This window comes from Stylophora pistillata, chromosome 3 (genome assembly GCF_964205215.1).
Source record: "Stylophora pistillata chromosome 3, jaStyPist1.2, whole genome shotgun sequence".
Lineage (NCBI taxonomy): Eukaryota > Metazoa > Cnidaria > Anthozoa > Scleractinia > Pocilloporidae > Stylophora > Stylophora pistillata.
Genome location: NC_142521.1, coordinates 7,269,084 through 7,284,120, shown reverse-complemented (window position 1 = coordinate 7,284,120; position 15,037 = coordinate 7,269,084). Strand labels below are relative to the sequence as shown.

Sequence of the window (15,037 nt, the reverse complement as noted above, 5' to 3'; positions counted from 1 at the left end):
CAGTCAGGACGGCAACGCCACGGAAGACGTCGATTAAAGAATGAGTTTCTACTTTTAGTTAGAATTTCGAAAGTGGCTGCATGTGTTTACCGTCTCATAGAGCGCCAGACCTCAAGCTCAACATAACGCATAAAAGTAGCGTTGAGTTCCAAATGTAAATTAAAATAATTTGCCGCCGCGGTTTCGCTTCGCACACGACGCAAATTTTGGTGATTTAACGTTGTTGTTTTGCAAAGGACGGCTGAGAAATGTGCAAAGTTTTAAAACGCACGTGCTGGGCTATTGTTCTGACAATTAGATGTATGAATGAATGAATGAATGAATACCTTTATTTAAGTGTCAGACTAAAATAGCAGTACATAACCACTAAATGGGGACACTACAAAATAAATTAAAAATGACTAAATCCATATATTAATTAAAGTTAAAATGCTAATTGAGCTAAAAATACTAAGATTGGTTAACATGCTAAAATATTTACAATATGTACAAGATAACATGTACTTTAAAAAACTTTTTTACATTAAGTACTGCATAAAATACAGTTGGTACAGTAATTATCAGTGCAGTATTGTTTTTCCACGTTCTCATTGCCGTAGCCTTCGTGGTTTGCTTAAAGTTCCTATTACTGAACGAGGGAGGAAGTTGATAACTTGGCATTGCTTCGGCCAGGCTTGCGCTTCCACTAAGTCATGAGAAAATTTTGATGAACGACGGAACCAGTTGCATTTCTGTGCAAAAAAAAATCGAACCCGGAGATAAGGGGATATTTTTTATTTCATACAAGCACGATTTGTCATCAGAGGTGCTGTACTCACGTACACGATGCTATCTTTGAGGTGGATATTTGCAAACGTGATTTATTCGCGACGTGAAAACAAACTCTCGCGTGTAATTCGCAATAGTAACGCTGATGTGCGGCAACCATACATGACTAGCCATGGATTACGGTTAGGAGGGAGTAATCGTTTTTTTTTCAGGTATCGGTTAAAACTTTGTAAACAATTAAATTGATTTACATGTATATTTAAGCCTGACAAAATTGGCTGAAGTTATTTTGCAAGGTCCAAATTAAAATTTGTGTAGACTATCAAAAGAACTACTGGATGCTCTGTGTAAATTGCAGTACGAGTGTTGGTCAACTATTTTAGCGGGTCCAGTATCATGTATGGACCGGATGGTTATTTTCTCCTTCAAAATTTTTTTTTTATCTTACTGAATTGAAAATGCGAAAGCCTCTTCGGTAAGGGAGCCTAAAATCAGCTAATTTTTCTCATCATCATTCCACTGGACTACACAAGTAAACCTTGCATTGTTAGGTCACATGGACAGAAGCACAAACCCAAGTTAACAAGAGTATTTTGACATGTGTAGCAGTTTAATTTTCCAGGGGCACAGGTTACTGGCTTCAACTCCACAAGAACCGAAGGAAGGGGTGACATCCCTGCTTCCTGTATACTCCTATCAGGAACTTGAGGTGAGTCTTAATTTCTTATTGAAGAGAGTTTGAGAGCTCTTAGTAAACTAAACGTATTATATGTCTGTATACATTTGATATAATCTTTAATTCACAAAGTTTGAAAAGGGATGTTTTTTAAAGAGTAAACCATAGTTTCTAGGCTAACCGATGATGATAAATACATTCCTGTTTGTGAAGTGAGAACTACCCGGCTAAACTTGTTTTGACTGATTCGTGTATTTTTAGTACGCAGACTTGAGAGTGTATAGCCATAACCTATCATAACAAAGAGGCTTTCAAAGTCGCTCGCTGTTTCGCTAAAGTCGATCAGATTGTTGTTCATATTTAGGAGGGTTATCCTGCGATTAAAATACCGGAGAAGTTTGATTTGGAGCTCAGAGGGATAGTTTGCTATGAATAATTCATGCATGAACAATGAGTAGGGTGCATCAAAGGACTTTTCGTTTACCTTCCTCCTTAAGCTAAAATTCCGCCTTTAATACGAGATTTTTTCATAGATGCCGAGCAGAAAAAAAAAAACAAAAAACCGGAGGCCCTGTGCGTTAATGCTTTTTTGTAGTCGTTTTGGAGCACTGTTATGCGTGCTAGGTTATAAATATCATTAAAAAAACCCTTATTTAACGGTTGATAAACAGATTAGTTTTGGGTAATAAATATGTTTGAAATTAAACGTAGGATGCAAGAACAATATTTTCTAATGCAGTAAATGGCTTGAACCCGGGGTAAGATGTGAAGGTGTAGTCTGATCGTCCGGGTGAGTGTAGTCCTGAGAAGGACTGTAGTCGGTGGTAGTGACTGACGTTTCGACAACCTGTGCGGCGGAAGTCATCATCAGAGTCAAGTGAATGATTGTTGTCAGTAGAATGACTGACAACAATCATTCACTTGACTCTGATGATGACTTCCGCACAGGTTGTCGAAACGTCAGTCACTACCACCGACAACAGTCCTTCTCAGGACTACACTCACCTGGACGATCAGACTACACCTTCAAATATTTTCTAAAGAATTTCCCAGAATCTATCTAGGGTGTACTTCATTTCGTAACAAAACTAAAAGGATCAGAAAACAATTCCACACGAGGGTACTAATTGATTTCTTCTCAGCTTTTACTGAAATATTTTTCCATAATAGTTTCAGTTTTTGTACAGCATTTGGAAAGGCTGGTAATTGTAACTCAAACATGAAATTACAAAGAAAGACTAAACTCGAAATCCAAGTTCTGGAGCGAAGATGCTGCGACCTGTTTCAGCCTGCCATCTTGAAGTGAGTCTCAGCACAAATGCAAACTGGCAAAGTCGCTATGTAGAAGCTATGTTGTAGTGAGTTGGCTACTTTACCACGATTTTACCCAGGGGCTTCCATAAAAACCGGTTTTCGGCGGTGTACGACGGACCACCAATCAGACCTTTTATCAAGTTCTGTTTAACCTGCAAGCACAGTGCAGGTTCTCGTGTTTCGCCCTAAGGCCTCCGGCTTTTCATAACACAGTCACCTATTACGCCATCGGCAGCCGCTTACAGAAAAGGTTATGGAAACCCTTCTTTTACTGTAAAACGGCCTGTGAAAGATAGGCTCACTCCTCAACAAAAGATGCCACGAGATTATGACTGCTGAAGAATATCTTTTCACGCCAAATTACTGATCACCTCACACAACTCAGTCTAGTTCCTTCCCATAGAACTTAAGTTACGTACCACAGTTTTCATACGGAACATGAACACTACCTGATTACATGTTAGGCTTAACATGGAACTGAGTGATGAGTGAGTTCAAGCCAGATTCATGACGACAAAGAGAATTAACGGTACTTTTTACAAAGAAAAACGTCCGATACATCATGTGGAGGCTTCAAGGATATAACATCGTTTTTCTGCAGACAAATACTTGTTATAAGACTTGTTTCATATCTGGTTTTAGGTTTTTTTTCATTCCCCATTTAGCATTAAAACTGACATATAGAAGAATAATAGTTATCGAACATGTATCTAGGTATGATAATCTTTGTCACAGTGTGTATGTTAATTGAGTTGCCTGTGATGAATTCTTGGAAGAGGGACTGAGAAGGAGGTGAGATAAACTTTATTTCAGTCGGTCATGATTTCAATCGTTTGTTAACGTCTGAAGATTCTATCCTTTTTTAAGATTGTGTTCTCTTGTTTATACAGCGCCAGTTTAAGTGCTTATTTTCTCAGCCAGTTTCAGTCAAGTTTGTATTCCATTCATTGCTGTATAACACATCATTTTAGTCCTACAACTTAACACAAGAAGCATCGCATTGTTATTCAGGGTAACCAATAAAGTAAATAAAGATTTATTTGTTCTGTGAAAAAAACAGAGTGAATTTCTTTGACTTTAAGTTCGATATAATTTGTCACTAATTTTACTGTAACCAAATCAGTTCTGGGCTAGCTAGTACCCCCTTGAAACTGATGGTTTTGTAAAATAAAAGTGAAAACTGGGAAATCATCGGTGAAATTGTCTTGATAATCTCCTTCACAAACACACCTTACTAAGTGAACGGTATAACTCTTCTTTATCCTTACCAATGGTGACTAAAAATTCTTATTTCTTCTTCCGAAGATCTGATTCGTAATTCTCCTTTCTAACTGTCACATATTTCAGTGTCACGATTAGTACAGAGAATTAGGAATTATATCTCGTCAACAGCTTTTTGCTGAAAAGAAGTCTATTCTCATCACTTGCCTAAAAGATATTGTAGTGAAATTGTGTGGAAAAGCTACCTGATTCCAATCACGTATGGGGCTCAAGGGTTTAGCGACAGCCTATCTACTCTTCCAGGCTTCCCTAGTTCAGTTTTGAATGCTAATTGTCTCATCAGATATGTTTAAATGCACTGTTGAGTCAAACAAGACACCTTGGAATGAGGTAAGAGCTACTTTTAAACGCTCAGCACTAACTCTGTGATTCAAGGTGGCTCTGATCTTGTATCTGACTTGTTGGTGATTATTGATACGAGAGTATTTCTTTTACGTCAACATTAATCAAGAATTATGGTATTTATTTAACTTACTCGATTAAGCGTAACCTGCTTAAAGGTATACCCAAATCAAAAACACTTAAATTTTTAATTTTTTTTTTTAAAACAGTGAAAAAAAATTAAATATCCCTTGGTTGCGGAGAGGAAACTTAGTACTAGCGTTTTTCACTCAAGGATAGACGTAGCACTAGTGTGCCACTTTTGCCGCGAAAATTTCCATCAGGGAGACAAAATGGAGAATGAAACGCTTCGATCTGTTTCAAAGAGACTTGGAATAACAAAATTAGATGTCTTGAAGAAAGCTGCCGAGCTGGAGCGATTGATGAATGTTCGTGGTTGCTCTTTGAATTTAACAAGTGTTTCTAAATCTGTGATTTGTCTGGAGATCGCAGCGAACAATTCACAAATTCCAACGAATAGGGTAAGGTACCGGTAGATATAACATGCTTCAATCTATTAATCTGCAACTAAAAACGCATGTCCGTCGCTAGCAACTGGGTGCAACTCATTTTGTTTTCACCTCTGTAACGAGAGCTCACTCGGAGATCACGTGCACCTCAGGTGACACATGAGACAGCGGTCGATGTTATCTAATCGCATAAGGTTTTAGATAAAAATATCTACGTGAGAGCGCACGTAGTTTATAAAATAAAGACTGTTCGTTACCTAGAAATCGTGTGATTTTGGTAGAACGAAACATGGTACCAGGAGTGTAGCCTCTTCGACACGATGACAACTACACCACCTCAAGGTTCAGCGAGTGTTCAAGCGCCGACACCATGTTATGGAATACAAAGCAATTTACCAATTCCGTCGCGATTGAATTTGGCAGGAAATATTTCAGAAAATTGGAAGAAGTGGAAGCAAGTGTGGGATTCGTTCGAAATCGCCTCACGTCTCAACCAGCAAGAAGATAAATACCGTGTAGCTACTTTTATTACCTGCATTGGAACCGAAGCCCTCGAAGTCTACAATGGTCTTCCGTTCGAAAATGAAGAAGACAAGAACGTAATGAATACAGTCTTGGAGTTGATGGAGAGGCATTGCATTGGCCAAACAAATGTCATTTACGAGCGATACTGCTTCAATAATAGAAAACAAGAAAGCGGCGAATCATTTGACACGTATCTCACAGCGCTCAAAACTCTCGCGAAAACGTGCATTTTTGGTCCACTCACCGACGAATTAATTCGTGATAGGATCGTCTGTGGAATTTGTGACACGAGAACTAGGAAGAAATTACTACAAGAGCCGAAATTAAATCTTCAGAAGTGTATCGATGTATGTCGATCAGCCGAAACAACTGCATCGCAAATGAAAGTCATGAGTGGAAAAGAAGAAGTCAACGCACTCAACCACAAAGAGAAAAAAGACGGCAAAGACGCCAGTCCTAAGTTAGTTAATTGCAAATACTGCGGCAGAAAACACGAGAGATCAAGAGATAAATGCCCAGCGTTCGGAAAAGAATGTGCGAAATGCGGCAAAACAAATCACTTCGCCAAGCTATGTAAACAGAAACTTGGTGGGCGACAACGAAGAAAAGAACGGATTCACCGAGTGCGAGACGCCAAAACCTCGCAGGATTCGAGCGATGAAGAGTACTGCTTCACGATTTCATCCGGAAATCTGGAAGAACAAAGTGTCAAAAGTGTCAGTAGTCAACCCATCAAATCGAAAATCTTCGCAACAATGGAGATCAAAGGTCATCCCGTTCGTTTTCAAGTCGACAGTGGCGCCACCTGTAATGTGATAAGCAAAAACGATTTACCGAACAAGTGCCGGATCGCGCATTCGAAACAAGTCCTCAGCATGTTTAACGGATCGAAAATGGAAACCATTGGTAAATGTCGTGTTAATCTGGTAAATCCCAAGGTTGATGAAGAATGCGAAACAGAGTTTGTTGTTGTCAATAACGACTGCACGCCACTGTTGGGTTCCAAAACGGTGCAGAAAATGAAATTAATCAAAGTGCGTTACGAGAATATCTCATTGGTACAAGAAAAGACAGAAGTAATGGGCCTAACGATGCAACAAATAACAGCAGATTTCCATGACGTTTTCACTGGAGAAGGAAAATTTGAGAAGAAACTTCACTTAGAGTTGGACAAAACCATTAAACCAGTGAAACAGCCTGTTAGGAGGATTCCAGTGGCAATGAAACCCAAGTTAAAGCAAGAGCTCACTCGTCTCGAAGAGCTTGGAGTTATCAAAGCAGTTGACACTCCAACAGATTGGGTCTCAAGCTTGGTACTTGTTAAGAAGCCCAACGGCAAGCTTCGCGTGTGTATTGACCCTCAGCCACTAAATAAAGCTTTGAAACGCAGCCACTACCCTCTTCCGGTCATCGATGATCTCCTGCCGGATTTGTCAAAAGCCAAAGTCTTCAGTGTGTGCGACGTTAAAAACGGGTTTTGGCATGTCGAGTTAGATGAAGATTCAAGCTATCTAACAACGTTTGGCACTCCATTTGGTCGGTACCGGTGGCTGAAGATGCCCTTCGGCATATCGCCCGCACCGGAATATTTCCAACATCGTTTGGATCAAGCCATCGAAGGCCTTCCCGGTGTGCGCACAGTTGCAGACGACATCCTCATCTCGGGTGAAGGTGACACTGTGCAAGAAGCAGTGAAAGATCACGACAAAAAACTGCTAACTCTACTTGAAAGGTGCCGCGAAAAGGAAGTGAAACTGAACAAGGAGAAGTTCAAGTTGAGGATGACAGAAATCCCCTACGTTGGTCATGTGTTAACAAGAGATGGTCTAAAACCAGACCCATCCAAAATTGACGCCATCAAAGACATGAGTCGACCAACAGATGTGAAAGGTGTACAGCGGCTTGTTGGTCTAGCGAACTACCTGACAAGATTCTTAAAGAAGCTGGCAGACATTTGCGAACCTCTTCGACAGCTAACGCGCAAGGATGCAGAATGGCATTGGAGCGACGTCCATGAGAGCGCCTTTAAGAAGATCAAAGAAGCAGCTTCCCAAGCACCTGTCCTCCGATACTTTGATCCCGCCAAAGCGACTGTATTTCAATGCGACGCCTCGGACACTGGACTTGGAGCTACGTTCTTACAAAATGGTCAGCCAGTGGCATACGCATCGCGATCCCTGACGGATACAGAACGCAACTATGCGCAAATAGAGAAAGAACTGCTAGCCATAGTGTTTGGAGCCGAGAAGTTCAACCAATACACTTATGGTCGCAAAGTGATTGTTGAGAGCGACCATAAACCACTTGAAGTTATTTACCGCAAACCCCTCGTAGCAGCCCCCAAGCGTCTACAACGAATGCTACTTCGCCTGCAGAAGTATAACCTCGAAATTGGTTTCAAGCCTGGCCAGCACATGTATCTGGCAGATACACTCTCTAGAGCACCCCTTCCCAACACCACATCGCGCGATGAAGTGCTAACCATCGACAAAGAAGTTGAAGAAATACATATGGTCGAGTTTCTGCCACTCCGCAAAGCTAGGCTAGACGATATCCGTAAAGAAAGTCTGCGAGACAGCACGATGCAAGCACTTGAGAAAGTCATTCGAGAAGGGTGGCCTGAGACCAAGATTGATCTCCCTTGTGACGTCACCCCATACTTCAACGTTCGTGACGAGCTATCAGCGCAAGATGGAATTATCTTCAAAGGAGACAGATGTGTAGTTCCAAAATCCCTCAGACCAGAAGTTCTATCCAGAATCCACCGATCACATATTGGCGTGGAAGGATGCTTGAGACGCGCGAGAGAAAGCGTTTTCTGGCCAGGAATGAACACAGCGGTGAAGAACTTTGTCAGACAGTGTGAAACTTGTCGAACCTTTGAGATCTCCCAGCAGAAGGAAACACTCCACCCACATGAGGTACCTGACCGGCCATGGTCCAAGGTTGGTGTTGATCTGTTTGAGACAAACAACCGACATTACCTCGTGACCGTAGATTACTACAGCAACTACTGGGAAGTCGATAGGTTGGAGTCCAGTACAACATCTAAAGCGGTTATCTACAAATTGAAGCAACACTTTGCAAGGCATGGCATCCCGAACACTGTGTTTTCCGACAATGGCCCACAGTTTGATTCGGACGAATTCAGGAGATTTGCTCGAGATTGGGAATTCAATCATTTAACCTCAAGTCCCGGACATTCGCAGTCCAATGGTATGGCGGAAAGCGCAGTCAAGACTGTGAAAAGGCTTATTAAGAAGGCTAACAAAGATGGAACAGATCCTTGGCTCGCGATCCTCGACCACCGAAACACACCCTCAGAAGGCATGAAAAGCAGCCCAGCACAACGACTAATGAGTCGTCGAACAAGGACCCTACTCCCAGCAAGCGAGAAGCTCCTTAAACCCAAACTCTCCGAAAGTGTCCAAGAAGAAAAATGGAAGACAAGAACCAAGCAGGCATTTTACTACAATAGAAACGCTCGAGATTTACCACCACTGAAAACGGGAGATTCAGTACGCATTCAGCCCACAAGTAACCCCAAGGCACCCTGGAAGAAAGCCACTGTTCAGGAACAAGTGAACGTGCGATCCTACAAAGTCCTCACAGAAGATGGCTCTGCCCTTAGACGAAATAGAAGGCATCTGAAAGCAACTACAGAGTCTCACACGCCAACAACCCAGATGCCCCAGCAGACAGAACTTCCCTCGCCACCTAAACACATTGAACAAGAAACTAACGCCAGTGGTCACTCCAGCTCAGAAGTAGCGAAGCCACAGGAGCCAGCGATCAAGCAGCCTGCGACTGATCTAGCATCGCAAGCTTCCAAAGGCAACCAGACTCGCAGTGGTCGAATAACGAAGCCCCCGTCTTATCTGAATGACTTTGTTCGTTAGCCTGAGTCAGTGTCATGAGAGACAACGACATTACCGGACTTGACTAGTTGATTCTTTTGGATATTAGTTTTGATTTTTTGTTTCTCATGTTTGTTTTGATTGTTCCGTTGTTTTCGTTTTGTTTCTTATGAAAGAAAGGATGTAACGAGAGCTCACTCGGAGATCACGTGCACCTCAGGTGACACATGAGACAGCGGTCGATGTTATCTAATCGCATAAGGTTTTAGATAAAAATATCTACGTGAGAGCGCACGTAGTTTATAAAATAAAGACTGTTCGTTACCTAGAAATCGTGTGATTTTGGTAGAATGAAACAACCTCTTTCAGTTTGAATATGTAAAGGTGAATTTATACGTACTAGTTTATCTCCTAATTGTTTCACTCAACTTTTTGGACAGTTTCTTCCACTAATGTTTGTTGATATACAAGAAGGCTAATCCTGCAACATAGAACTTAAAACTGGTCAAATAAGGTGTTTGGAAATAAAATTTGTCTTGAATTTGCAAATCAATAAAAATATGCTCTGACAGCAATGGAACAGTGGGGATTGGCATTGCCAAGTCTCCATTTGTCTGCAGGAAAGCTAGCTGTCCATTCGTTTGACATACTGGTAAATAAGAGTCTAACATGACACTCTCTAGTAAGTGGACATTCCCCCTATTTTTCTCTGGTGTCTGCTAATGAGAACAATTCCTGTAGTTAGACTGCTCTACCAAAAGACATGTTTTTCAAATTCCTAAGGGTGTCTGCTTACAAGAGAGTGTTGATTTTATATCAAATCAGCTGTCAGCCAGCCATCTACTGATGTATAAATCAACTCTTTGGAAAATTGTTTGGATACTGCAGTGCATCTGTTCAATAATAGATCACAGATGATGTCACGGTGGTACTTGATGTGCATCTGAGTGTGCCACTGAGATGTTCTTACCACATTTTGACGTCTTCTGTGATATATTCCTGCACAGACCCACGGCAACATGGAATCTCTTTGTTTTATGCGATAAAAAGGCTGTACAGCCCACCGGATTCAAAGGTTTGTTTGAATTGATATCTTCCCCCTCTATTTGAACCAAGATAGATAATCCATATCTTAGTAACTTCCTTTTTACAGTTCATACTGTATGTTACAGAGCCTGTTTTATTTTGGTCTGATTTATGGCCTACGCCTTTTGCTCACATATTATTCTCTGAGTAACTTACAATATGGACATTGAACTGGTTTATTAAGAGGTACATTGTATCAACTAGAGCTCTTAGTATACATAACGTGAAAATCTTCACAAATTATCAGCATCAGTTGAGTACAAGTCTCTCACCCTCTTGATTTTTTATCATAGAATGTTGCAATTCAGCTTTCTGGAATGACCAAGAAAGGTTACATCCATACTTTTAAAGCAATTGAGTGTCTGTTGGGAAAACAAAAGGAGTTTACTATCAAAGATCTTGCTGTACAATTTGGTTGCATGGAGGCTTCAGACCTGGCACAGCAAATCCACCAAAGGTGCATACTTTGCTCTTTACACCCTTTCATCAGTATTCATGTTCTCTATACTGTTTTCTTTACATTTTGTATGGTATCTACAAGGAGAATTTGTCTTACAATTCAGAGTTTCTTAAATCTTCAATCATTTTTGTTATTCTCATGACCTTAATGTTTGAGTGATATTATAGGAAGAAATCAGATGATTATCACTCTTTGGAACCAAAAGGGTTAAATACCAATGTGTTTGGTGTCATTTGTCCCCCATTGTACCCCTGGTCAATATTACAAATTTAAACCAGTTAAGCGGGTGACGCACCTTGGCAGTTTTAAAAGCCACTTGTGGTGATTATTGATCATTATGGGTTACACTCTCATTGAATTTCCTTACTTAAGTGTCAATTGTTTTCATGTTTCTTTCCATTCTAATATCTTGTGTGGTTTATTGTCAGCTCAGTTCATTTTGTAATATTTCTTTGCCACCTTTGAGTTCCATTACCTCCCAAGCCTCTGTAATACTGTACTTTTAATTTTTGTTTTAATATTAGCCAGAGTGGAATTGAACTTACAGTAACCAATCCTAGCACTCTTATACACATCGGTACGTTGTCTTAATACTTTCTCGTAGTTATAAGCAGGAGTTTGTACAAGAAGTTGAAGATGTGAGTCACCCAATATTTAAAGCAGCTGCACTTTATACAGCTTGCAGGTAATTGTCTCAAAACTGATTCAGTCAGTTGTTGTTGTTGTTGTTTTTTCTTGCCATCTAATTGACAAATCAACAGTGATTTAGCATGGTCTGTGCACATGAGGTGCTGCCAAGTGAGTCTGCAACAAATTTTGACCCCTAACTGTGATGACAAATATCTTTGTCGATAAGAGCGTAGACTGTGCTAAACCATTGTTGATTTGTTTTTACCACTATATTGACCTCAATTACTATTATTCCTTCATTCTGTGACTTGTTGTGTGACATGTCGCTTTGAGCATGCAGCCTTGTCTGTATTCTTATTGACAGTGGCAAATTGACCATTCAGATAGTGATATTACTGCCAATTGTGGTAAAAATATGTAATTCAAACTCTGACTCTATTGAATCTTACTTGGTAATTTTTTTTTAGGTATAAGAAAATCAAGATAGACAAGACAAAGTTATTGAGTGTTCTGGGAACCTGCAAAAGGTCAACATTTGACAGTTTGTTCAAGAAGATGGAGAAGATACCAGATATGCTAGAAGCTGGTGAGACTTGCTATGAATAGTTTACATCCATGGTTATAATGAATTTGGGTGGCACAGTTTAATCAAGTGTCAGTTAAGCGACATAATTGTATGAGAGAAGACCAAATTTTGCTTGTATATGCTGTTCTAAATCAAGCCAGAACGGGGTTTATTTATTTTATAACCCTTCCATTAATTTTCACATCGCAATTAAACTGCACGTAAAAACACAGTAAAAGAGCCAGTGATGATCTCATGGCGAATGCATGTAATTGACGCAAGCAAGCAAAAAAAAAAAAGAGCTTGGTTTCCTTCCTTGTAAATAGGAGAATGGAAAAGTTGAAACTCTTGTGTTGACTATGTTTCTTTTTCACGGAAAAAATCGGAGGACAAATATCAATGCGGATGGGGGTTATTGTGTGATAACTGTCCTGTGATTTTGCACCACGTGACATAAAGTAACCAGTAAAATCGCGCCAAAATTAATGGGTGGGTTATAAGTTAAGGTAACACTTTTAACTCCCATGAGTGACCAATGGAAGATGGAATTTTTCCTTACAATATCAATACAGTGTTTCCCAGAAACTGAGATGTGAGAAATAAAGAGAAATATCAATCAGGACATCATTAGTTGATCCAATACTAAATTCTCCAAACAACATCATTAGAATTGTGTGTCACACAGTAGGAAGGATTACCAAAAAGATCTTAGTTGTGAAAGTGTTAACTTTTGTTGAATAAAGCATTCATCCAAGAAGATTGACTCTTTTCTTTGTCTAACCCTTTTTTGCAAATACATTTTTCAACTCTCTTCATTTGACAATCATTTGTTTCACCCTAACAACAGTGAGCATATTCTCCATACTGTACTCTACACATTTCCTGAGCTGCTGACAAGGAGAATTTGTTTAACAATCAAGAGCTTCTATAGATGGTGATCATTTCCTTTATTCTCCTGACCTTAATGTTTGCTTCGGTGGTGACATCGTGAGGAGAAATTAGATGTTAGTCGTAATCTAGGAGAGAAGTGTAATTGATTTCTCTATCAGATTTTTTAAACCAAGAATAAAAAAAAAAAAAAAAATCATTAGAGATCTATATTTAATATATAGAATTCTGGCATCTTGTCAGAAAAAGCATGAAAATATCCTTCTGGTTCCTTCCAAGACCGTGTGGATGTTGTCCTGTGGAGATTATAAGCCACTTCCTTAATTAAGAAAGTATTGAATTAATTAACAAACTGTTTTAAGATTTGTAAGCAAAAATCGCAAAACAGGTATGGAATCACATAAGGAACTTGGTAAAAAATAGCAGTATACAACATGTGACCCTGTGAGTGAATTGAAAAGGGAATAAAATTATACCAACATTTCTAACATTTTCTCTCATAAATATTACTTTTGATCAAGCTGAAAGTAAGAGGAAGACTTCCAAAAGAGGCTATGGACTTCTACAGAGAGTCAATGAAATAGTGGAAGGTTGGTGTAATCTTAGTGGTCATGCTCTAAATAGTGAAATGTGTAATATCTATACATCCGGAATTATCATTTATGCCCTAATAAAGCTTCAATTTTCTGATTGGATTGTCTCCTCTTCTTCCACCACTCCTCCCCCCCCCAACACCACACCACACCACACAACACACACACACACACACACACACACTCACACACACACACACACACACACGCACACACACACACACACACAGACACACAAACCACACACACCGCACACACCGTACACACTGCACACACTAAAAAAAAAACAGCAGAATAATAAACACAGGGCAAAAAGATATGTACAAATGGTTGAAACGCATATAGTATGCATAGTATTTCATTAATCTAACCTAGAAACATTTATCAGAAATTTAGGAAATTAGGTAATAGCTTATATATAATAACTGGTGATTTAAAAATTGGTTTTGAGGAGGACATGAGCTTAGTTTGTGAAGAAATCTCAATGGCTCGAGTGTCGACCTACAGTAAACATGATCCTGGTTCATATGGGACGTTCTCTTTTGTAGATAAATCTCGCTCATCCAAAAAATCAAAGGAGGACGATGAAGGTACAGACTCTGATGACAGAGAGTATGAAGAGTGGAAAAGAAGAATACTGGAATCTGCAACCAAAGCCATACAGTCCCAAGACAAGAAAAGTACAGACAAGGATAACTCATAGTGTTGTGTATTTTTCTGACCATGGTGTCTTAATAGAATGTATAAAGTATAATATCGTTATATCGTTTTCTTTGTTCCCTCTTCATCAAACGAAGACTTCGGCCGAAGCACAATCGTTCGCATCAAAGTGTCTTTCCTGGTTTTGAGTAAATTCTCTGCTGTACAATTTTCAAACGACTGGCTTTTTCAGCTTGAACTTTTCCGCTGGTTGTGCGCGAGAAATCGATCGGTCGGCCAGAATTGGGGTGTGATCGCAGTTTTCAGTCCACAAACATGCTGAGATGATAAACTTTTCAGGTATGAGTGAGAAAAAGGTTACCTAGAGTTACTTTCACGCATTCTTTGGCGAACAAAAGGTTACCTTATTCTTGCCTTTTGAGCATAAAGAGTTGTCATAAGCGTTTCACTCTAACTGCCACTGACAGATATCAGCGGTATTTATGCGTGTGTACACCTGCCGGTTCTTCTTCCTTTGGCGATTTTTTACTTTTTTACCCAAAATAAGGGGGGACGGGGATGGGCCCCTCCCCTAGATCTACCACTGTAATGACTTTAAGAAAAGGAAAAGAAGAGTTCTATGTAAAGAAGAGGCTTACATATTCAGCCAGTAAGATTTCTTCACAAACTAAGCTCGTGTCCTCGCGACCAAAGAAAAAAATCCCAAAATCTCTTGAGTGTGGTTGGATTAAGCAAATAAAGGGATGATCCTATAAGTGGTTAGAATGAAATAAGTGTCTTGGGTCAATTCGTGAGTTGGTTTTTTGGTTCTCTGTTAGAGGTGCTTCACTGGCTCGTCAAGGAGTAGGCGGTTTGTGCATTCCTCTAAAAAGACCCACCGCGG

General features: G+C 39.9%; 1 protein-coding gene across 1 annotated transcript; it reads left to right on the top strand.

The window, feature by feature from the left end:
• The first annotated feature begins 3,638 nt into the window (after positions 1-3,638).
• Positions 3,639-14,248, top strand: LOC148734340 (origin recognition complex subunit 6-like). Its single transcript, XM_088751624.1, has 7 exons — positions 3,639-4,369; positions 4,591-4,902; positions 10,652-10,815; positions 11,423-11,503; positions 11,916-12,034; positions 13,423-13,491; positions 14,043-14,248. The coding sequence occupies exons 2-7, from the start codon at positions 4,714-4,716 to the stop codon at positions 14,195-14,197; spliced, it is 777 nt and encodes a 258-aa protein (XP_088607750.1). The 5' UTR covers positions 3,639-4,369; positions 4,591-4,713; the 3' UTR covers positions 14,198-14,248.
• The last annotated feature ends 789 nt before the right edge of the window (positions 14,249-15,037 follow it).

What these genes read in the sequence shown, in the direction of transcription:
- LOC148734340 (XM_088751624.1), top strand. Translation starts at nt 4,714, where the DNA reads ATGGAGAATGAAACGCTTCGATCTGTTTCAAAGAGACTTGGAATAACA. An exon ending in GCACTTTATACAGCTTGCAG is followed by an intron (nt 11,504 to 11,915) that starts GTAATTGTCTCA and finishes ATTTTTTTTTAG; the next exon opens with GTATAAGAAAATCAAGATAG. An exon ending in ACCAGATATGCTAGAAGCTG is followed by an intron (nt 12,035 to 13,422) that starts GTGAGACTTGCT and finishes CTTTTGATCAAG; the next exon opens with CTGAAAGTAAGAGGAAGACT.